The sequence below is a fragment of the Scyliorhinus canicula genome, chromosome 10 (genome assembly GCF_902713615.1).
Source record: "Scyliorhinus canicula chromosome 10, sScyCan1.1, whole genome shotgun sequence".
Taxonomy (NCBI): domain Eukaryota; kingdom Metazoa; phylum Chordata; class Chondrichthyes; order Carcharhiniformes; family Scyliorhinidae; genus Scyliorhinus; species Scyliorhinus canicula.
In genome coordinates this window covers 147,136,853-147,162,245 of record NC_052155.1, presented here as the reverse complement: position 1 = coordinate 147,162,245, position 25,393 = coordinate 147,136,853, and the positions used below count along the sequence as shown (strand labels likewise).

The 25,393-nt window shown below is 43.6% G+C and overlaps 1 protein-coding gene across 10 annotated transcripts in view; it reads right to left on the bottom strand.

The window, feature by feature from the left end:
- Positions 1-25,393, bottom strand: part of lrrfip2 (leucine rich repeat (in FLII) interacting protein 2) — a 261,526-nt gene that overhangs the window by 144,865 nt on the left and 91,268 nt on the right. For 5 of the 10 annotated variants that reach the window (XM_038809832.1, XM_038809829.1, XM_038809830.1 and 2 more), the window contains 4 exons: positions 19,866-19,913; positions 8,148-8,198; positions 8,005-8,052; positions 2,229-2,288 (listed from right to left, as the gene is read on the bottom strand). The exons of the other annotated variants lie outside the window; for them this stretch is intronic. In XM_038809832.1, coding sequence (XP_038665760.1) covers positions 2,229-2,288; positions 8,005-8,052; positions 8,148-8,198; positions 19,866-19,913 — 207 coding nt within the window. The remainder of the gene's footprint in view (positions 1-2,228; positions 2,289-8,004; positions 8,053-8,147; positions 8,199-19,865; positions 19,914-25,393) is intronic. 10 annotated transcript variants of the gene reach the window in all.

Here is a 25,393-nt window from a genome sequence, read left to right as displayed (position 1 = left end):
AACTTAGAAACTCTCTCTGCAGCAGCCAGCAACAGGAACACAACAGTGATCTTCACCGGCCACCATGAAGAGGGCCATCATGCCACCAGTAGAAGGAAGACCAGAGCCAGAGTGTCAGACTAGACCAAGGACTAAACATCAAGGACGACAGAAACCAACTCACGGATAAAGGCCAACATCTGTTTGGGTACTTGTCAGTCACTCAAAATTAAGTCAAGGTTTAGTAATGCACTTTAACATTCTGTAGTAAAACTTAGACTGATTGACGCTAACATTGTGTGTGTGAATAAAGATTATTGGTTTGAAATAAAGTCGACTCACAGTCATTGTGCATAAGACACATTGTGCGCAACAAATAGATTGTGAACTAACATACACAGTTAAATATTTACATCATTGAAGTATCCTGGTTTAATTCAATGAAAAACAAGCTTATTTTCATACATCATAACATTTAGGAAGTCTTTGCAATGCATATGTGGTAATACCAAAACTGAGTTTAAAAAGTGAATCATAATTATTTCCATTACCTAACCTAAAAGTCAAATAAATGCTTCAAGCAAAGTCCCCAAGGCAAGCTTATCCCAAACTAACCCATCAAAACATAACCCTCATGTCCTTTTTCTTCAAAGTCTCATTTTGAAGAAGTGTCATAACATTGACACAATTACTGGGTCCCATTTAGGACACAAGTGAAATGTTATTTGGGTTAAGCACCTAAAACACGCTAATACTGGTTCATCTGGATCACCATTTCAAAAAATGGCAAAACTTTAAGATGGTGTTCGTGATTAAACCATCACAGGGCAAATATTTACGCTTTAAGGAAAGTAAATGACAGTAGGCCAGCAAGGATTTCCTGACAATCATTTCCTGACAATTCCTAACATACACAAAATCATTTAAAATAATTAGAAAGCATTGATCAGAAAACCTAAATTGCGGAGTTCCTTTTTCTAAATGGTCTCTGATCTTAGAAATTCAAAAAGGTAGTTTGATCATTGATGGAATCTAGATTTAGTTATATTTACTTATTTGTTTTGGAGGCAGGAGGAAGAGACAGGAAAACAAGGATACAGTTTAAGTTTCTTCGAGTAAACAAAGTGCAATAAAGTGACACGTGCAAACTAAAAGTTGATTAAACAGTATTAAGTTCACAAATACACAAAGTACTCATGCAGCAATTTTGTAAACCTGCAGCATACGTCACTCTAAGGATTCTTACTGATGAGCAAGTGTATGTAATTAGTTGTTTGATAGTACAGAACTTGAATACTGCTGTAAATAAGAGGCATGTTAAATCTTTTCATCTTGTACTCATTAGGACACTTTGCAAGAGTAATATAGTGTATGAATTTTAATGCCAGTACGAATGCTAGGTATGAAGGCCATTTGTCCCAAAGACTGGCAGATTGCATCAAACAGCATGCCCGTTCCACCGTTTGCAACAGGAAATTTACAGACTTTACCCAACCAGCCAGTGCTTGAAAAATTTAAAAGTGTCAATAATAGACGTAATTCGGCGATTGAACAACATTGCTAAATAACCCTCAAGTGTGCTAAGAATTAAAATGACAACCACTTTTAAGATTTCCAACCAGATTTGCAGTGTGCCGCTTTTACATATATTGGAAGCTCTATACAGGGCCGTGTTTCTGCAGACAGAAAGATCATGTACACACAGTGCGCTGGTTTAAGCTAAACAAAATAAGTGACAGCCATTTGGTGATTTATTCTCCCGGGCATTTCCTTGACCAATCAGGGTCAAGCTGCCTGGTATAAATTTCGAACAAATTTTGCCGCGGGGTAGATGGATTGATCACACTAAATTGCCTCTTAATTGGAAAAAATGAATTGGGTACTCTAAATGTATTTATTTTTTAAAGAAAATTTTGAACACTGCTGGGCAGTTAACCTGTCAGTTACCATCACCTGGTGCAGTCTTCATGACACCTCCACCAGAATTCACTTGCCAATCAATCAGCACTCGTCATATATAGTGTAACTTCGTTTTCCTCTTACACTGTAATTCTTGCAAAGTGCTTTGATGTGCAAGATGAAAAGCTTCAGCAGCTCTCTTTTGTCAGCAAAGTGTAGGTAACAATTCTCAATCTGTGTTGACACTGCACACAACCAATTTGCAAATATCGGAGCCTCGCAGACTATTAAATACATGCAGTCAATTATAGAGACAGTTAACATTCAACACAGATTGCTGCTTTACAAACCGCAAGGTCATTTCGTCTTGAACTGCTTCTGTGAGACAGACCCACATCAAAGGAAGAGTGCTTTGAAAAGAATAAGCATAGTGAGAATGAGAATGTATTCTAGGATTATCATACTGCTCAAAAAAATGTGCTTTAAAACACATCCTTCTATGGGTTTATACACACAGCCAAGATTTGAAATACTTGTCACACAAAAGAAAATTCAGAGGGTGCAGTTTAATGGCCACGTTGTACTTAAGCGAGGGCGCAACGAGACTTAGATCGCGGGAAAGGCCAAAAACGAGAACCATGCTCGGTGCCAATCGGATTGCTAATTAACTGGCCCGTTTCCTTTGCTGAAATCAGGCACCCGCCATAGCGAGAAACCAATAATCACCATTTAAGCCCAATCTCATACAATTAATTGGCGTGACCCCCTATCTAAGCCGTGATCTAACCACTTCCCCAGTGAGTAGTCTTGCGGGCGCCGATTAGTACAGCTTTCTAAAAACGTGAAGCTGGCAGAATGGTTGGTTGCTGCAGGGACTCGAGGAGGTGAGTCGCCATTTTCCTTCCCAGACAATGAGGGAACTGGGGAGGCCCTCATATTCGCCCACTTCATACCCTCCCCACCCCATCTCCCTGCATTTCTCACCCTCCTAGTGTTTCTGTTACATCAATCCAGGGTTCTGGGACTGTGTTGGCACTGTCAAAGGGTCACTGTTGAGGGCAGAGGGCTGATGATAACCAGCAGAGAGCTTTGCACTGGTGCTATTCAACCTGCGCCATAGTCTGATACCTCCTCAGCATCCTCGCCTTCTCCTTGCAGAGGCCACATGTTCCTCCACCTCCAGCACGCCGCCCGCTGGGCATTCCAGGCGTGGGGGAGATCAATGGTGGAATTGAGGATCCCGGGATGGGAGCCAGTGCTGTTTGTCAGTCTAACACCTAATTCCTTACAGATATTAAACAATATGGATGGTACTTTTGACACCGCAGAACAGGCCTTAGTGGTGCTGCTCACAGGCTGGGAGGTCAGACGCCAGAGACAGCAGCACCATCTTCAGATGCTCGAGGCGGTGGACCACGTGCATGGACCCACCCCACACCCTGAAGCCCCAGCCGCTCATCACCCAGCGAGGGACTCAGGGTGTACAGGCGTTGCTGGTCGTTTGAACAGATGATGGATGAAGTCGAACAGATGATGGATGAAGTGTGAACTTTTACGCCTCGAGATCCTTCCAGGGTTCGAGCGGGGACCTGTGTGGCATCTCGCAGGCCACAGCCCACAGGTGCACTGGATGGGTCACAGATGCCCTGCTTGCCCAGGCGGAAAACGACATCTACTTTGACATGGAGCAAGTCCAACAGGATTGCAGGGCAGCAGGATTCTTCACCATCGCTGGAATGCCCAGGTGCAGGGGCTGATAGACTACACGCATGTTGCCTTGCGCTCACAGGGCGATCTTGGAGTGCACTACGTTAACAAGAAGGGGTTCCACTCTCTGAACATACACCATATGCAGATCATGAACGTGTATGCATGCTTCCCAGGGAGTGTTCACGACAGCTAAATCCTGGGGCAGTTAGACATCCTCGGCATCTTTGACAACCACCCCAGGGTGGGCTGCAGCTCTAGGGAGATAAGGGGTACACGCTGAAGATCTGGCTAATGACATGAGTACAGAGGCCGGAGATTGAAACGAAGAGCCGATTCAATAAGGCCACCCGTTGAGAGGGGCTGTCATGGAGAGGTGCAGTGGACTGCTCAAAATGCGTTTCCGATGCCTCGACTGCTCGGTGGTGCCCTGCAGTACACCACCCGGAGGATCACCCGCTTTGTGGTAGTCTGCTGTGTCCTCCACAATCTGGCACAACAGCGGGGTGGTATGCTGGAGGTTGGGGATGAGGATCATGTGCTCACCTCAGAGGAGGAGGACGACGACGAGGATGCTGCTGAGGTGCCAGACCAGGAGGGGCTGGAGGACAAGCCCGGGGACGACCCAAAAGACCATCGGAAAATTGAGGACAGGGGGCAGCGGAGAGGGTCCGGCAAGGAAGTGGCCTCATCTGTCAGTCTCCCCCCTTCTCCACTCCTGCTCCCCCCTCCCTCAGCCTTCCCCCTCACCATTTGGCTCCTCCCCACACAACCACCCTATTCCACCCTCCCAGGGTCTGAGTAACATCACTCCAGGGCAATGGAGGGCACTGTGTCCGCACTGTCAGCGGGTCACTGTCAAGGACATGGGGGTGATGATAACCCACTGAGAGATTATGCCATAGTCTGACTCGAGCTCACACCCATCACCTGCACATGGTGCGCCAGGGTAGTTGGGAAGCGTGGGTCAGAAAAAAAGAGGTATCCAGGATCTCCATTGCCGGGGAGCTGGGGCAGGGGATTGGTGTTCAGCCCGCATTGCAGAAGAAAGTGCCAGAGACATCATATTTCTTGAGTGCAATGTTTTTTAATGTTATACATTTGTCCCCACTTGCCCAAATCTCCCATGGTGCCACCCGACTCTCCTCACACCTACCCCACCACCCCATCACACCCTTCCCCTCTTGCCTAACCCCTATCCCCTCCCCCCAGTGCCCTCTCAGTGATCCTACTGCGTCCCGTGTCCTTCGATGCTCCTGGTGGGTGTCCTGTGGGGGCCCTGTGACCCAGCACACTGCCAACGGTACATGTCCCACCTTGCCACCCTGTTCCAGGTGCAGACTGAGAGATGTGCCGCCGTCAAGGGATGCATCTCAGGGAAACTGGTGGCCGCCGTCACCACTCCACAGCGTGGCTCCGGATTGACGCCCGGTGCACCCAAACCCCCTTCCCAGTCAGTGCCCTTACGGCCCTGGGGTTCACCTTGAGACGGAGAGGTAGCTGGATTGATCCGCAGTTGCTCCTGCGTCATCTGGCCCGGCCAGCCCTGGCGACTCCCCAATGTCACAGCACAGTATCAACATCCTTGGCAATGCTCCTCAGTGACCAGGATATACTCCTCAGCGCCTCATCAAGGTCCACTTGGTATTGGGATATGCTGTCGAGGTGCTCAGCCATGGTCGTCACTGACTGAGCCACACCTTGGACACTTGCACTCACGCTGCTGTCATTGTGTAGCAGACTCTCCATTGCGGTCACCACCCTAGCAGTTTTGCCTCGGTGCCACACATTGCTGGTGCCATCTCCTGCGCCCGTAGACTCTGGGACTTCTCCAGTCAGCTATGAACATGCTGGAGTGTTGTTGACCTCCTCTGAATATCACGGCCGCACCCTATCGACTGTATCAGGTCCGGGTAAACCTGGTCCAGAGGCTCAGCATCTGACTGAGACCCAGCTGGGTCCTGAGATCCAGCAGACCTCCAACTTTGGTCTTGCCTCCACCTGATGTGTATCAGCAACTGTCTGATGCTTACCAGGTTGCGCCCAAGTAGCCTATCCGCTACTGTCACCCACCGAGGTGTGTCTCTGCGCTAGTGGAGGGTGGGGATTACAGCTGTGGTGCGAATACGGTGGTCTCCTCGGAGCTCCCCTCCGAAGTGTTCTCATGGGGGTGGGGGGACTCCCGTGATGGGGGTGTGAGGGAGACGATGACTACCCTGGATGGACCGGAACCATCAGAAGCGGATCCGGCGGAAGAATAGATTTGGGGTCAGTAGGAGGGATGGGTCAGTCTGTATGGCATTAACAATTCACGTGTGGCAAGTCATCTGGGTGGGGGCCAGCCTCTAAGTTGGTGACAGATCTGTCCTCAGCCATCCCTGCAACCTCCAGGGCCCATGCCTCATAGGGAGTGAGGACTCTGATGTCTTGCACCCCGCCACCCGTCTGGGCCCTCTCCCATCTGTTGTGGGCCAAATTTTCCTGCAGGGCCAGAGTGAGAACTACACACGTCATTCATTGCCTCCCCGTGATGGGGTGGGGGGTTGGCAATTTAGTAACAAAACTCTGTGTGTAAATATTTATTTATTCATCTATCTCTTTACTCAGTGGATAGCAAATTGTTGTAACTATCTTCACAAGTATACAGTATTGAAGTGCACTGAGGAGCTATATAAAGGGAAAGTCATGAAAAGTATATTTGTGCAAATTATACTCTTGACATGGAAACCTCCCAACAATGCCCATCAGAAAGTGAGGCATGCAGACCCATGATTACCATTCCCAGAGGCCCCAAGGAAGACATTCTCCACTCCTTAGATGCCAATCACCATTCCTGAGCAAGCAGAGCAAAGATGCCAGATAGTTCCCATGAAGATTATAAGCTGCGAACGATTAACAATAAAATTCCTGAGAATTAGTGAGAAACAGTCAAGACAATTTCTTTAAAAATGTTTGCCCTGATTTCTAGGCGAAGCAAGCTGAGAAAAAGGACTGCATTAACTATGCTTTGCTTATTGGCTGAAAACAAAAGGAGGGACTTTGTAGGAAATGGAGTAAAATTTGCAACTGTAACCACAAGGCAACCAATAAAACTCTTGTTTTCCAAGCATGTAAAGGGCGTTGAGTGACTCCAGAAGCATCGACAGCCCAATCTCTTTGGAACCTTGTGGCTATGTGGATAATGTGCTTATGCCTGTGATTCCCAACAATGTCCAGATTTCAGGCACACAAAAACAATTATTTCACATGGAGAATAAGACAGATTCATTTGGTGGTAAGTCATACTCATTTCAGCAAAACATACATTACGTACCAGCCATCGGTTCAATTAACTAATCCAGCTTTTAGAAATGACCAAGTATCCCAAAGGAAAGAAAAAGATGTGAAACAATTGACAAAATAATTATATTGTATATTAAAAGCACTTGCTGCTGATTCTTCCAAAAGCTCTCCCAGAGCCTCTTGATGTGGTGATTAAGGTTAATCATACAGTACAAGTAGATCTGTACAATCTTGCTCCGGATCCAAACCCTTTTATTCATTAGGTCTACTTCTGACACCATTCTACAGAACAAGCAATTCGGAAAGGAGAAAACAAATTGGCATACACAAAAAACAGCTAAAATGAATTCTCAGCAGGAAAATGGAAACTCAATTGTTTCACATTAAGAAGCCTAGTCTTGGCCATCTTTCTCAACTCAAGACGTGTACAGAAATGTATCTTTGGGACAGCTTGAAATAAGGAAAGACTTACAATGCAAGATTTCTCTTTGGAATTGATAACTTTTACCCTTTTCACTGTCCATAGTATAAAGCAATATATTACAATAATTAGTGATAAAATTATATTTATGGCCAAATGCAGTGTCTATGGATTTTTTTCGACTGGTATCTCTACTCTTAGAATAATGTCCCCATCCAATTCTTCTTTTCTATTTGTTCATACTGTCACAAACCTATTTCTTGTGTTCTGTATCTTGTTTTGTCTCTTATTCCTTCTTATTCATTCTCTTTCCACTTCTGTAAACTTTTAAACAAAATTATAACAATGTTTTTGGTAATCCAGTTAGCATGTGGTACTGCTTTTTGAATTGCAAACAGAGTCAAAAGTCCACAAATACTATTTCATTTGCTATTATTCCTAGCCATTTGTTTGGAGTTAGACTGGACAATTTCTATTCAAGTTAGTGGAGGTTGTATTGTCTGCTGTTGCTCAAGAACCAAAGACTTTCTGTACTCACTTGTAACCATCTTCCCCAACTTTCACCCTTGTCAGAGTGCATTATTTATAGACGAACATTCAAAATATGAAAATTAGATTCTATCCCATTTTCAAGTATTAGCAAAATGCCTTGTATCTAAGATGAGCCAGTAGAAGGTTGGTCATTACTATTGATGGAACTCAAATGAAGTACTAACCCTTTGGCTACCGTAACTGTAAACAGAGAGGGCACCCTCATTTGTTGCCTGATGAATAAAAAGGAAAACAAATGAGAATGGATTGAACAATGAAAATAGTCTAGTCTATGAAAATGAAAAAGAAAGAATTTTCTTTTACAAACCGAGTGATGTTGGCTAGGCTTATAAGAGTACTTGGCACGTTCTGTATTCTCCTGGGAGGAAGACAGTGAACAAGATCAGAAACACAACTGATCACACCAGCAAACAACAGCATGAAAGAATTTCCGACTTTTCAAGTGATGCGAAAATTCATTATGTTCAAAAGACATCAAGCAAAAACCGTGGACTCAATATTAGACATTATTTTTGCAGGGCAGAAGCAAAGAGCCTGTGCAAAGTGTAGTGGTTTATGGGGTTGAGCATTCGTCAAAACACAAGGCAGTTCTGGCACTCAAATTTTTTTCAAACTATTAACAAACCACTGTTGAATCCAAGAACCATTTTGTCCCATCAACATTGCCTCCTGGGAGTGTCCACTTCACAGCCAAAGTAAACAACTAACTCTGGCCCTTGGCCCATTTAATGACTACTTGCAGCACAAACTGTGTTAACTTACTCTTGATATTTTATTATCAATTTTCTTCATAGCTTAATTACGCTGAAGGGACTCATCACTTCCTTGACATCTGCGTCCAGTTCTGGGGATCAGCTCTCGACCAATATCCGCTGTAAGACCAGACTCCCAAAGCTCGCTTGACGACACTTACCCACACCTTGATTCCTGTAAAAACTCGATTCAATCATCTCTGTTTTTCCAACTCTGTTGCATCTGCTCTGAACCTGTCACTTTCCATATCAGTGCTTCTGGTCTGTCTTTCTTTACGCTCATCTAAGGATTCCCTTCCAACTAGCTGGCATGGCCTTTACCCATTTCCCACACTTCTACTTTCAACCTTTGCCCAACCTCTATGAACCTTTACCGTCCCTCTGTGACACTGTGGTTCTATCCTCATATTTATTTTTATAATTAACTAAATACACACACACACACAATGATCCGAACCAGAGGAACCTCCTGGCATTCAGACAGCTGCCATCTCATTATCTCTGACAAAACATGAATGGCCCCTGAGGCTGCAGAGATCAAATCCAAGGGAATTGTACAAAGGTAATTTATTTTCCAAGGACAATCCTGGCCAGTGGAGACTACCTGCCTGATAGGACAAATGACTCCAACATCTCTTTTGAAATTATTCCAGGAAATTAATCATCTCAGGAATCTAGACAAAGGAATATATACCCTTTGTCTGAGCCAAATTGGAGAAGTAGGAGTCCTTTCATATGGAATCTCCACAGTGCAGGAGGTCATTCGGCCCATCGAGTCTGCACCAAACCTCTGAAAGAGCATGGTATTCCCATAACCCCACCTAACAAACTATTAACAAACCACTGTTGAATCCAAGAACCCTTTAGTCCCATCAACATTGCCTCCTTAGGGGGCAATTTAGCATGGCCAATGCACCTAACCTGCACAGCTTTGGACCGTGGAAGGAAACCCACGCAGACAGGGGGAGAAAGTGCAAACTCCACACAGTCAACCAAGGTTGGAATCTAACCTGGGTCCCTGGCACTGTGAGGCAGCAGTGCTAACCACTGTGTCGCCCCATGTCACACACTGGGCGATCTTAATGCGGAAACTGTGGTTCGTCAGAAAGTGTGACCCCAAGCTTCCAGTCGCCTGTCATTTTAAATTTCACAACAAACTATGACCTTGGCCTCTTACACTGTTCCAAAGCAAGCTCGAGGAACAGCATCTCATTTCATCTTCGGCAACTTGCATCTTATGATTAATCAGATTTCAGCAATTTCAGATCATAACCCTAACCAATTATTTTGACCAGCAGCTGTTGGTCATGATTTTGGTCTTCCCATTTGCTCATTCTCGCGCTTCAATTCCGAAATGAAGGAACTCTTTTCAAAGGAATTAATCATGTACCCTTCCAATTATGATGTACAGGTAAATCCCAAATTTATGGAATACCAATTTACCGAAAATGCTGGTTTTACAGACAGGCTTGCGGTCTGTAATGGCAGCAGGTGAATATAGGATGTCACTGGGCACGGTAATTTTGATTTATTTTACAACTGGATTGTTGCCGTTTGCCTTCTTTCCATAATGGGTCGATTCATATTGTTTACTGATCATCTTCAAACTGAAGACAGCACTGCAATACTTGTGCCCATCTACTTCTTCCAAGATTTTTTTGGTCAATTAGGCTAATTATTCCCTTGGTGAAACACAAAATGAGCTTTAAAGAAAATCCTTTTTGACGGAATTAACTTGGCCCTGACCCATTTCGTACAAACGGGATTTGCCCGTCATACTAACATCCTACACATTCAAATTTTTGAATGTAAAGCTCACCTGTGTTCTATTAAAGGGATTCATATCAATTTTATCTGGGCTGCCTGATAATAATAATCTTTATTAGTGTCACAAGTAGGCTTACATTAACACTGCAATTAAGTTATTGTGAAAATCCCCTAGTCGCCACACTCAGGCGCCTGTTCGGGTACACTGAGGGAGAATTCAGAATGTCCAATTCACCCAACAAGCATGTCTTTCGGGACTTGTGGGAGGAAACTAGAGCACCTGGAGAAAACCCAAGGAGACATGGGGAGAATGTGTATACTCCCTCCGCACAGTGAACCAAGTTGGGAATCGAACCCAGGTCCCTGGCGCTGTGAAGCAACAGTGCTAATGACTGTGCTATCATGCTGCCCATATATGAACATTGATATTATGTTAAATGATATGTTAATGTGAAAACTTTTTATTCTTTTCAGCTGAAAAATAACTCCACAAGTTCTGCAACTTGATAATTGAATACTTCACAATATGACACATTTCTGCACTTCCTGACATGGCATATTCCCCTATTGGAAACAATGCCGCCGCTTTAGGTGCAACTCTTTACTGCTTGTCTACTCACTGCAGAGTTGCTGAGTGTTTCAGGATCTATTTTCTCCTCTTTTGTTGTTTACAGGCCTGTCTGCACTTTAGTACTAACATGCTGGTGTGAGACATTTCTGCCATAAAGTTACCTCCAGTCATTAAGACCGCAACTTTAGTCTGGATACAATCACTAATCCAGTTGCTGTACTCAGAGAACAAAGCTCAACTTGATCAGCACGACAGGCTTTTGAGTAAGACTGACTTGGTGGCACCTACCTTCCCATTCTTATAAATTTAGCCCTGGTCTTTCTGGGATCTCTTGTCTCCTCACAGTATCCTGTCAGTTAGTGCAAGGCTCAGCTGACCTACTTACTCATCCATTTTCAGAGATGACTCGGCCATCCTCTTGAATGCCTTGACTGAACATACCACCACCACTCACAGGCAGCACATTCCAGACCTCAACAACTCACTGTGTGAAGTGTTTCATGTCTCCCTTGCTTCTTTTGTCCATTACCATATATCAGTGCCCTCTCATTCTCAATCCTTCCACCAGTAGGAACAGCTCCCTCCAACACGGTGTTGCCAACTCTGCCCAGACCTCCCATGATTTTGAATACATCGTTCAAATTTCCTCTCAACCTTCACTTCTCCAAGGCAACAGTCCCAACTTCTATCAGATTTCCAATATCCGTAGTACTTCACTTTTGATTATGCCAGTTTCATTGAGAAAACCCTCTAAGATAGCAGATACTTTTGCTTAGCCTATGTTTTTTAAAGATTGTATCTGTGTCTGATGAGCACAATGTTAATCCTGGGACAAAGTAACTACATACAATTACAGAAATAACGTTTTAGTAGTGATAATAGGGGGCAGCAAATATTCCGATCTGGACTGGGACAGTCAATGTGAAGATCAAAAATAGGGAGGGATTCCTGAACTGTATACAATAGAACTTTGTTGATTTTCGACATTCGAATCTAATGAGAAAGGAAGGAGTCCAGAATCTTGAGAAGGAGAACATTGAGGTAGCAGTGATCACAATATCCAGTTAGAAAGGAGAAAATACAATTAATCATGAAATTAATCAGAAGAGAATTTTCAGAGTTGAAAAGGATTCTGGACCAAGTAGACTGGAATTTAAGTATAAAAATTGGTTGGTAAAACTCTAATTGAGAAATTGGAGACATCAAATAATAGAGATCCGGAACAGAAGGGGGCCTTCCTACGAAGGGGAAAGGGACTGCATCGAAAGCGAGAGTTCCCTGAATGATGACAGGAAAAGAGATTGATCAATGCAAAATTGATAATACACTAGAAAATGAAGCTGAATATAGAAATAGTTAATATAAAGAAAGGAACAAGGCAGAGAATATGAGAATAGATTAACCAACATAAAATATGTCCTCTGTGAATAAATAGTTAAACGATCAAAGGAAGGATGGCATACATTGGGAACCAAAAAGGGATGGTCTCATGGAGGCAGAAGTAGCAGTGGTAACTGAGGTGGTACCTGGCTGAGGTATAATGAGCAATTTGCCCCTGTTTCTACTAGAAAAGAGGATGCTAGCAATGCCACATGAACAAAGATGGAGTACAAATAGAAGGGGAGGACTATAAAGGTTGGCAATCCTCAAAGTACAAATCACCTCGTCCAGATAGGCGATAATAGAGGTTATTGAGGGAAGGAAAGTTGGAAACTGCAGAGAACATAGAACATAGAACGATACAGCGCAGTACAGGCCCTTCGGCCCTCGATGTTGCACCGACATGGAAAAAAAACTAAAGGCCATCTAACCTACACTATGCCCTTATCATCCATATGCTTATCCAATAAATTTTTAAATGCCCTCAATGTTGGCGAGTTCACTACTGTTGCAGGTAGGGCATTCCACGGCCTCACCACTCTTTGCGTAAAAAACCCACCTCTGACCTCTGTCCTATATCTATTACCCCTCAATTTAAGGCTATGTCCCCTCGTGCTAGCCACCCCCATCCGCGGGAGAAGGCTCTCGCTGTCCACCCTATCTAACCCTCTGATCATTTTGTATGCCTCTATTAAGTCACCTCTTAACCGTCTTCTCTCTAACGAAAACAACCTCAAGTCCATCAGCCTTTCCTCATAAGATTTTCCCCCCATACCAGGCAACATCCTGGTAAATCTCCTCTGCACCCATTCCAAAGCTTCCACGTCCTTCCTATAATGAGGTGACCAGAACTGTACGCAATACTCCAAATGTGGCCGTACTAGAGTTTTGTACAACTGCAACATGACCTCATGGCTCCGGAACTCAATCCCTCTACCAATAAAGGCCAACACACCACAGGCCTTCTTCACAACCCTATCAACCTGGGTGGCAACTTTCAGGGATCTATGTACATGGACACCGAGATCCCTCTGCTCATCCACACTACCAAGAATTTTACCATTAGCCAAATATTCCGCATTCCTGTTATTCTTTCCAAAGTGAATCACCTCACACTTCTCCACATTAAACTCCATTTGCCACCTCTCAGCCCAGCTCTGCAGCTTATCTATGTCCCTCTGTAACCTGCAACATCCTTCCGCACTGTCTACAACTCCACCGACTTTAGTGTCGTCTGCAAATTTACTACCCATCCTTCTGCGCCCTCCTCTAGGTCATTTATAAAAATGACAAACAGCAACGGCCCCAGAACAGATCCTTGTGGTACGCCACTCGTAACTGAACTCCATTCTGAACATTTCCCATCAACTACCACTCTCTGTCTTCTTTCAACTAGCCAATTTCTGATCCACATCTCTAAATCACCCTCAATCCCCAGCCTCCGTATTTTCTGCAATAGCCGACCGTGGGGAACCTTATCAAACGCTTTACTGAAATCCATATACACCACATCAACTGCTCTACCCTCGTCTACCTGTTCAGTCACCTTCTCAAAGAACTCGATAAGGTTTGTGAGGCATGACCTACCCTTCACAAAACCATGCTGACTATCCCTAATCATATTATTCCTATCTAGATGATTATAAATCGTATCTTTTATAATCCTCTCCAAGACCTTACCCACCACAGACGTTAGGCTCACCGGCCTATAGTTACCGGGGTTATCTCTACTCCCCTTCTTGAACAAAGGGACCACATTTGCTATCCTCCAGTCCTCTGGCACTATTCCTGTAGCCAATGATGACCTAAAAATCAAAGCCAAAGGCTCAGCAATCTCTTCCCTGGCTTCCCAGAGAATCCTAGGATAAATCCCATCCGGCCCCGGGGACTTATCTATTTTCAACTTGTCCAGAATTGCCAACACTTCTTCCCTACGCACCTCAATGCCATCTATTCTAATAGCCTGGGTCTCGGCATTCTCCTCCACAATATTATCTTTTTCCTGAGTGAATACTGACGAAAAGTATTCATTTAGTATCTCGCTTATCTCCTCAGCCTCCACACACAACTTCCCACCACTGTCCTTGACTGGCCCTACTCTTACCCTAGTCATTCTTTTATTCCTGACATACCTATAGAAAGCTTTTGGGTTTTCCTTGATCCTACCTGCCAAAGACTTCTCATGTCCCCTCCTTGCTCGTCTCAGCTCTCTCTTTAGATCCTTCCTCGCTTCCTTGTAACTATCAAGCGCCCCAACTGAAACTTCATGCCTCATCTTCACATAGGCCTCCTTCTTCCTCTTAACAAGAGATTCCACTTCTTTGGTAAACCACGGTTCCCTCGCTCGACCCCTTCCTCCCTGCCTGACTGGTACGTACTTATCAAGAACATGCAATAGCTGTTCCTTGAACAAGCTCCACATATCCAGTGTGCCCAACCCTTGCAGCCTACTTCTCCAACCAACACATCCTAAATCATGTCTAATGGCATCATAATTGCCCTTCCCCCAGCCATAACTCTTGCCCTGCGGGGTATACTTATCCCTTTCCATCACTAACGTAAAGGTCACCGAATTGTGGTCACTGTTTCCAAAGTGCTCACCTACCTCCAGATCTAACACCTGGCCTGGTTCATTACCCAAAACCAAATCCAATGTGGCCTCGCCTCTTGTTGGCCTGTCAACATAGTGTGTCAGGAAACCCTCCTGCACACATTGTACAAAGAACGACCCATCTAATGTACTCGAACTATATCTTTTCCAGTCAATATTTGGAAAGTTAAAGTCTCCCATAACAACTACCCTGTTACTTTCGCTCTTTTCCAGAATCATCTTCGCCATCCTTTCCTCTACATCCCTAGAACTATTAGGTGGCCTATAGAAAACTCCCAACAGGGTGACCTCTCCTTTCCTGTTTCTAACCTCAGCCCATACTACCTCAGAAGAAGAGTCCCCATCTAGCATCCTTTCCGCCACCGTAATACTGTCCTTGACTAGCAGCGCCACACTTCCCCCTCTTTTGCCCCCTTCTCTGAGCTTACTAAAACACCTATAAGAGCTGTCCCATAATCTTATAATCCTCCTTAGATATGGAGAATTATTTAAGTCTGCACCTAAATGACGTCAACCGCGCATGCGCAGGTTGGCCGGCTCCAACCCATGCATGCGCGGTTGCCGTCTTCCCCTCCACTGCCCCGCAAGACGTGGCGGCTTGATCTTGCGGGGCGGCGGAGGGGAAAGAGTGCGTCTCTTAGAGACACCGGCCCGACGATCGGTGGGCACCGATCGCGGGCCAGTCCCCTCACGAGCACTCCCGTGGTGCTCGATCCTCTCTCCGCCCCCCACAGGCCCCACACTTACCTGTCGCGCGCTGTTCACGCGTGTGTGCTTGCCGCCGGCGTGAACCCGTCAGGGTCGTCAGGCCACTCGGCCCATCCGGTTGCGGCGATTCTCCGAGCGGCGTGTCGCAAAACGTGACACACCATTTGGGGGGGGGGAGAATCGCGCCCCTGGTATTTACCAAGGACAGCAGCAAAAACAACTATGAGTAGCTACAAGATTTGAGCTATAAGCTGAAGAGTCATTGGATGAGAAGTATAGTGTTATGCTGGTCAGAGTCTTTGGCTTAATTCAGAGGGAAGTCATGAATAGGAACCTTTTAAGCTGTGAAGGAGGTGGAATCCATACTTCACTGTAACTTCAATTACCTACCATTCAAGTAGCCACATTCTCACCTCCAAAATTTGAGGCAGGGTAAATTTTAACCTGTTGAATGGAAATTTGAAGTACTGAATCATAAGGTTGTGTTCTCAGGTACCACTCTAAATTTGAAAACAAAATCTAGCCTGACAGTGCAGTGCTGAGACGATTTTGCATGCTTGAAGGTTGTCTTTTGAATGAATCCTTGAACCAAAGCCCCAGCTGCCATCTCAAATCAAGATGAATTCAAAGTCGTTTTGAGAAGATCTGCACAATATTTATCATTCAACCAAGGGTTGATCTGGTCATTTATCTCAGACGATTGTGGACTTTTGCAATGCACAAATTGGCTGTCGCACTTCCGACAACTGTGATAACATGTCAAAAGTACTTCAAATCATTCTGTGATGTTTTAGGGCGTGAATGGTACTTCATAACTTTTACTCTTTCAATGATCCACCAAGGAGGAGGTTTCATCTATTGGGACATACAAGGGGATTCCACCATATTTCAATGACCAGCAACAGAAATCTCAGTTTTTAAAAATATTAACATGTTGAGAATATTCTAATTAGACTCAAGATTTTGATTTTGTTGAGGTAACTGGGCCAAGACGTGGCAGATGCAATTCAACAATACAAAGCACAGTAGAATAGGTTTGGAGTAAGCACCCAAAAGATATATGTTTGCCATGGTTTGGCATTTTTTGACAATTTTTCAACAGAATTATTTAGAAATTAGTTATATTTAAACAGTAAATTCAAATGAGATCAGAAGGAGATAAACAGTCACGAGTTCTGCATAATAGATTTTAGGAGCAAAGGCACAAAGGAGAGACGTTAAGGGGCTGATTGATGGTGAATAGACACCAGAAGTTAGCTTTGCTCTCCTGTATGATTCTAAAACACTTTTGATACAGGAAAGTGAGGGCAGCAGCCAATCACAGAAAATATTGCCATTTTTATGCGTCTCATGTAACAAATGGCAGATTCTCCCCCATTGTAGTGCAAAAACTTTAAGAGAGAAATAATTTTATGTCCTCACCAGAATCTTTTGTTCCTTTGCATTTCAGAGCTTGGCATCGGATTTCAGCCAAGGAAATCTACCAAATTAACACTAATACGTCAAATTATATTTGCTTCTAGTAGTGTGATGTGCTTCTGAGTTTCAGCTAGCACCAATTAACCATGTACATTTATGTATGGTTAAAATAAACTCTGGTCAAACACCCTTGCAGTATAATGGGAGAGTCTTCAGGTTATTAATCTACAGAGAACATGACAACCAAAAACAATTTTGTTCTTATCTATACATCTGCAGGGACGATATTCAGTATTGGAGATCCTGGCAGTTATTTCCCTTTCACCTTACTGACCCCAAAGGCCTGGAGGCTAATTTTAGCACTTTAGTTTCTGCCCCGTTCAAAATCAAAGTAGTAACCAACATACAGAAAACTGAATCATCAAGTTACAGATCTTCAAATCACAGAACATGTTTAAAAATTAACTAAATGGTTACTCTAACGTACCAGAAGCTGATCTCTGCTCTGAATTTTGATTACATTCTTTGTGCCGGGTCTATAAATAACAGAAAGCTAATTACTGTCAGTTGAATATCAACTCCTCCCATAGAACTAAATTTAACCTTCGGTCCTGTTGGGCCCTATAAATACTGGAAGGTGAGATTTCTCCGGACATACTCTTGTGCTACTCACTCTTCTGTCTGTAACTACTTGCTAAAGAATGCTGGTCATCAAGACATCGCCCCAGAAAAGAATGCAGTCCAATCTAAGAAACCTAAGTTTTAATATGAGTTGGCTGCAATATTGTCCTTAAATTCAATTTACGCTTCAAATACAACTGATACGGCTATCACCAAATGACAGTAGCACATACTCTGAAATGCAGCTTTGTTCAGAGGAAAAAGCAGACACGATCACCACACACACACACACACACACACACAAAAAGAAAGATATGGCTTCAAGCCCAAAACGAAAAGTAAAGAAACAGACCATATAGAGGATACGGTGCAATGCAGCAGAAGAGTCTCAATGCAACACAGAGAGCATCCATACTCTATTATTACATGCAGGGTGCAAAGCATCTGCGTGTCTCCCTGTAACATGTCACTGTAAAAACAAAATCCCGATAAAGAAAAAAGTGTTCACACTGTGATAGATATGCCCTAAACAGGAGTGTATCAAGCCGTAGGGTTTTGTGAGCTATCCAGGGTTTTGTGAGCTATCCAGAAGAAAGCTTCGACAACTTTCTCCACATGATTCTGAAGAAAATGGCTCAAAACAGTTGGGAGATTTCTTGCAGATATTTTGCAGAGTTCACAGGTCAAAGAACACATACCAGAAGAGAGGAAAGTAGCAAATGTGATTCCCATCAAAGAAAAGGAGGGAATGAATCAAATACAGACATATACACCTTGAAAATGCAGAGGAGTTGCAGCTAGTCATTTAACTATTCGTAGCAATGCACTAAAATTAATTGGCAAATGTTTGGTAGACAATGAGCACATGGGCATTTATCGCAGAGTGGCAAAAGATTTTCTCTTGGTGCCCCTGTAAATATTTATAAATGATTATTTCCAAAATTTCCACACTTGCAGACAGTATCAAACTGTGAGAATGAACAAATAATGAATAATAATGTACACAAGTTTCACAGAGTTTTGACAAGCTTGATCAATGATAGTGAAGGAGATGGAAGTTAATACAATACTGGAAAGTGCAACGTTGAGACGTCACAGAAGGAAAATTCTTCCTCAATGCAAATTTCACTGAGGTATGACCAACAGGGTCATGAGACTATTAAAAACATAAGTACCATATTCCATGGCTGTTATAAAGAAAATAACTTTTGACCATATAACAAAGTGCACAATATAAATTCAGAGATGTCATTTTGAAACTATTTGGCCCTATCAAGACCTAATCTGGAATACTATTTACAGTTTTGGTCACTCTGTTTGAAAAATAATATGCCATTATTGGAGATAGCATAAAGAAAAGTTAGATACAAGACAGTTGCCAGGACTTAAGATAATGAAATATGGGGAAAGATTGATTACCCTGGTTTTCTTCTGGAAAAATACTAATTAAGGTTGGGACAAGGGTGCAGAAGGAAAGACATGTTTACAATTATGGAAGTGTAATGCCTTTCGGCCAGACATGATAGAAAGGTTGTCACTGAATTCAAGTAACCTTCTCTGGCATGCAAGGAATTTACAAATTAACAAAACGAGAAATGCAGGAAAAGTTTTAATTTTTTTTTGTAAAAGGTTGGCAAGTACACAAACAGATTATTGACACAGGTTGTGAACAAAAACGTTAATGGATCTCAAGAGGTTCTCATCAACAAATGGAACATAGGATTATTAAAAATGCAGCAAAAGACATTGCTACAGAGACTTGTGTTAATGGTTTTAATGCATTTAATAACTATTACATGCTCAAATTTAAAATAGGGACCATTAGAAAAGGTGGACATTCACTCAGTGAACATGCTACAGTAATAACATTCCTGAAAGGGCAATTTTAAATCCTTAAGATCAATATCTCTTCTGAAGAGAAAGTAATCTTGGTAATGGAAAGCAAAATCCTCGTGCCCATGAGAAGAAATTACTTTTCATTTTGTTTTCAGTTACAGCACTTGTTGATGCAATGTTTGAATTCTTATCTTGCATCTATCAGTGATGTATCAATCTGTTAGACTAATTAAAACAAAAACATCCAGTTAAGCCAGCCAAATGCACTGCAGGTAAACAGGTGCACTGATCAAAATGCATACAATAGTAATTAAATATTAGGTATTAATGCACACTAGCACCCAGCATCAGGCACTGTACCATCCACTGGTGGATCTCTCCCCATTTTCTACCAGATGAACGATAAATCTAAAAGAGAAGGGTGAGAAAAGAAAAATTCCATTTGAAAATCATTTGTTTTCCCTTAAGTATTGACAACTCAGTCTGATACAAACACATGACAGAAAATCAAGTTCAGAATCTGTTGAATTCAGGTTAAACAAGTTTGCACACTTGTTGCAAGTTCCGTTTGTGCAAGCTGACCCAGTACCAAGCTATCAAAATATCTCAATCTTCAGAGTCTTAGACAAAAGTTGCACAGGAATCAAATAATTTGCAGATAAAATCATCAAAAGCAGTTTCATCGCTTGGGGTGTAACTGGAGCTTAATGCTGAACAACATGATCCCAAAAGACTCACGGATGAAGTCACTAGTACATAGAACATAGAACGATACAGCGCAGTACAGGCCCTTCGGCCCTCGATGTTGCACCGACAGTTGGGCAATAAAGAATATGAGGAGTCAGCACAGACTCTAAGGCCCAAATGGCATACTTCTGTACCTGAAATTAGTCTGCAACTCCATCAGTATTCAGTTGCACTTCAGTTGTTCTTTACTTCCTGTTTGAAAGCAATTGTAACATATATGTATTGTTACAAACATAGGCTGAGCTTTTGTGACTGGAAACCAAGATAGTCTGCCAACGCTATATAAACAATACTAAATGTAACAAAGGTACCAGTAGCAGCAATTATGGTGCACACCTATAGTATAGACACAAAAATATTGATTGCCAGTATCAATAATTTTGGTGCGGCCATAATTGGCGAACTCCAGTCAAACAATGTTTATAGCATGCATTTGACACTAATATTTAGCACCGTCATTTATGTCAGCTAAGCAACCGTAACATTTTTCCAATCAATTGTCACAAGGTGATCTCAAAAGTATTACAGATTGTGCATAAACTGCCCTCTGCTGGGTTCAGGGCTAAGGGGAATAGTCCATTTCGACACTTTTGAAGAAGCAATCCTCGTTACAGAATTAATGCCACGCACAGAATTTAATTAAGGCCCGTACTTCAGTACATGATTGGCTCACGGCAAGGATTCCAGGCAGTTACAAGCGAAAAATGAATTTAAATTTGTTTTATTTCATACTAAAAATCCAAAATACACTTTGCGTATTCTTTCATAAACTTAAATGGAGTCGGGTATCAAATTAAACACCTCAAGTATAATTACTCAAATCTGTTTTTTTTTAAAATCACTCAATCATTCACTTTTGATCAAAAATTGTTTTATGGCTACAATACACGTTTGCGTTCCAAACTTCACAAGAATTAGAATTTGCCATAATTGGGAAAACATCTAGATTGACCTTTTCTCAAACATATGATAAATAGGAACAGGAATACGGCTCAAATCCCTTTGAGCCTGCTTCACCCGTCACAAGAGTCATTGCTGATCTGACTGTGGCCTCAATTTCATTTCCTGCCTGTTCCCTATAATCATCTACTCTCCTTAAGAATCTATCCATCTCATTCTCAGCCTTGAATATATTAAATGTCACAGGCTCCACAACTTCAAAGTTTCACCAGCTCCAAAAAGAGATTCCACATCTCAGCCTTAAATGGGCAATCCTTTTTTCTGAAACTCTGCTCCTTAGTTCTAGATTCCCCCATGAGGGGAAGCATCCTCTCGTATTTAATGTCATGTTTCAATAAGATCATCTCTCGCTCTAAATTCCAGAGTATGAGCCCAGTATGAATATCCTTTCATCCCAGAAATAAATCTAGTCAACCTTCCTTGAACTGTCTCCAATGCAAGTAACCCCTCCTTAGGAAAGTACACCAGATCACACCAATGGTTTGTGCAATTGTAGCAATATATCCCTATTTGTATACTTCACCCCACGCCCTTGCAATAAAGACCAACATTCTATTTACCTTCCTAATTGTTTACATGCCAACTTTCCTTTACCATACAGGATAAATCCATAACTCTCTATCACACCTTTCTACAGTCTTGCTCCATTGAAATAATCTGCTTTTCTAGTCTCCACGAAATGGATAACTTCACATTTTTCCACTGTCAAATTATTACCGACTTGGCTAAGAATATATCCCTTTGCAGACTTTGTGTTCCTTCTCTCAACCTTCATTTCCGTTGATCTTGCATTGCCAGCAAATAATAATAATCTTTATTAGTGTCACAAGTAGGTTTACATTAACACTGCAATGAAGTTACTGTGAAAATCCCCTAGTCGCCGCACTCCAGCACCTGTACAGGTACACAGAGGGAGAATTCAGAATGTCCAATTCACTGAACAAGCACGTCTTTTGAGACTTGTGGGAGGAAACCGGAGCACCTGGAGGAAACCCATGCAGACGTGGGAAGAACGTGCAGACTCCGTACAGACAGTGACCCAAGCAGGAAATCGAACCCGGGTCCCTGGTGCCGTGAAGCAACAGTGCTAACCACTGTCCTAGCTGGCAGCCCATTTTGGCTACAGTACGCTTGGGACGGAATTCTCCCATCTGGGAGCAAGTCCCATGGTGATGCAGGGATGGAAAGTGTTTCCCACTGCGGAGACAGATGGGAATCCATCCCATATCTTCAAGTCCCAACCTCATTAATTATGCATCAGGCGCCATATTCCGATGGGGGCTTGATTGCTCGCATCCCACCATCATATCTGGGTGCTACATTTTAAGGACACCCAACCAGTGACCCACCGTTGAAGAAAGATAGATAGATCCTGGTCGCGCCTTCATCAGCATCCCATTAGCTGGATGCAAATCAGTTTCACGACAGCCAGCAGCTAGTTTCCTGATATACCCCAGCAGGTAACAGCGCAAGATCCTGAGGGAAACCCACACCAGTGTAAAAATGACCTTTGGGCCCCCTGTTGAATCCTCCCTGCCCACCATTGACCCTGCCAGTGGGGGATTGGGAGAATTCCACCCTTTGTCTCACTTTCCAAGTCATCAATGAAGATTGTAAATATGTGAAGCCCCACTCTGCAACATCCCACTAATTAGTTTGCCAACCTGAAAATCATCCCAACTCTGCTTTCCGTTCTTTAGCCATTCCTCTACCCTACTAATCTTTTTTTATGTCACACCATATCAAATGCCATTTGGAAATCCAAACACACCACATCTACTGGCTCCTATTTATTCCTCAAAGAACACATAAATATTTCAAACACAATTTTCCTTTCACAAAATCATGTTGACTCTGCCTTATTGTAACATGGGACGGGATTCTCAGCTTCATGACGCTGGAAGCGAGAATCACAACCAACCAGAGAACTGTGAGAAATAAAGGAAATAAAATCATTTTTGTACCTGGTGTCAATTCTGACGCCATGCTCAAGTTTGCGCCATGCGCCGGTGGATCATTGCAAAACCGTCATTTGCATGGATTTAAATTTAATTAACAACTTGGACACTTCGCGCAGGATTCTCTGATGCTGAGGCTACGTGTTGACGCTGTCGTAAATGCCGTTGCGTTTCTCGACGGCGTCAACATGGCCTCAGGAGCAGCAATTCTGACCTCTACAGGGGGCAGCACGGCACTGGAGCGACCCTCGGCGTCAGATGGGCGCCGCGGGTCTGCGCATGCGCAGCAGGGCCGGCGCCAATGCACGTATACACAGTGGCTCACTTCTCCACGCTGGCCCCGACACAACATGGCATAGGGCTACAGGGGCCGGCGTGGAACAAAAGAGGCCCCCGGTCCGGCCCCGGGATGAGAGAATCCCACCCCTCATGTCCCACCCCTCTGCAATGCTCTGCTCCTCTTAGGCGGAAGTCACGCGGAAACAAATTAGTATCAGTATTTACAAGCGGGGCCCGGGAGGGGGAATGGGAGGCTCAAGAACTCTGAAAAAGCCTCAGAAATGTTCCGGTTTGCTGGGGAATGGCTGCCCCAGATGGGAATAGTAGTGGGGAATAATTTCACCCCAACCAAAGGACATCTGCATCGTGGCCTTCGGAACCTTCCCTGGTTCTCTGCCCCTCTCATGGCAGAGGCCTCATCAATGACCCCAAACCCTCAGGATCACCATCTGTCTCCTTCTGGTGAGGATGGCAGCGCTGACTGCCTCAGTCACCTCCATCCTCGGGGATTTTCACAGTAACTTAATTGCAGTATTAATGTAAGCTTACTTGTGGCACAAATAAAGATTATTATTATCCAGGTGCTGTGCAGGCGAGCAGGCTTGAGTATGCAGCCCACCCTGGGGAAGAGGGTGTCCCTCCTCTCCTCACAGGGATCCAGATCATAGAAGATCATAGAATTTACAGTGCAGGAGGCCATTCGGCCCATCGAGTGTGCACCGGCTCTTGGAAAGAGCACCCTACCCAAGGTCCACACCTCCACCCTACCTCCATAACCCAGTAACCCCACCCAACACTAAGGGCAATTTTGGACGCTAAGGGGAATTTAGCATGGCCAATCCACGTAACCTGCACATCTTTGGACTGTGGGAGGAAACTGGCGCACCCTGAGGAAACCCACGCACACACGGGGAGGATGTGCAGACTCTGCACAGACAGTGACCTAAGACGGAATCGAACCTGGGACCCTGGAGCTGTGAAGCAATTGTGCTATCCACAATGCTACTGTGCTGCGGGTCCACCTTGGACTCCCAAACTTGGGGTGCAGGCCTTTGGTGAGTCATCTGGCTTCCTTCTTGTGTGTTCTATGTTCATAGCTGCAGTGAGTGCGTTGTAAAAACAGCTCCAGCTGTCTGGCTTTTTGGCATTAATCTGGCCCCAGGGGTTACAACGCCCACCAGGTCAGGAACTGCTCTCAATTCGCACCGGAAGATGCTGGCCCCTTTGCATGTCCTGACTCACTTACCGAACAGAGGTGCGAATTGCATGTTATTCAGTCCCGGCAGGAACACTTAGTCTTCCAAATGGAGAATTCTGGCCTCGATTTTCTAGATATCCTGTTACGCCTTCAATAATAACAGATTACAAAATTTTCCGAATCACAAATGTAGGGGTACAGTTTCCTGTTTTGCCTCCCTCCTTTCTTGAATACGAGGTGTCCCGATTATGCTTTTCTGCTTAGGTCCTCCCTCCTTTCTTAAATGGGGTGTTATGATCGTGGTTTTCCAATCTGGCCTTATGAACGTCATCTGCATGGATCATGTTAGATGTGGATACTTGATGCAAAAATGGTCAATTATAATCTCCCACTCTGACTATTCTTAGCTAGAAAAGATCATGAATTAGGTAACAATTCAAACCAGATTCATAATAACAAACAAGGTACCAAAATTATACACACTGCTGCTCAGGATGATGAACCACATCTAGATAAAACAACAACTGATAGCCAAAAGAAAGTGAGTTGCAAGGAGATTCAGTTTCCTCAAGCCAAATCTGTGGGTTTAGTGACACAATTACTCACTCATTTTGAAAAGCCACAGAATAACCGCTGTAAAAAATAGAAAGTTATCACACCCGTACAGGATGCTCATCTGATATAGGAGACTGAGTAGATGAAGCTTTATTCCATTCAGAATGTTATAACTCTCCCAAATTAGCTGC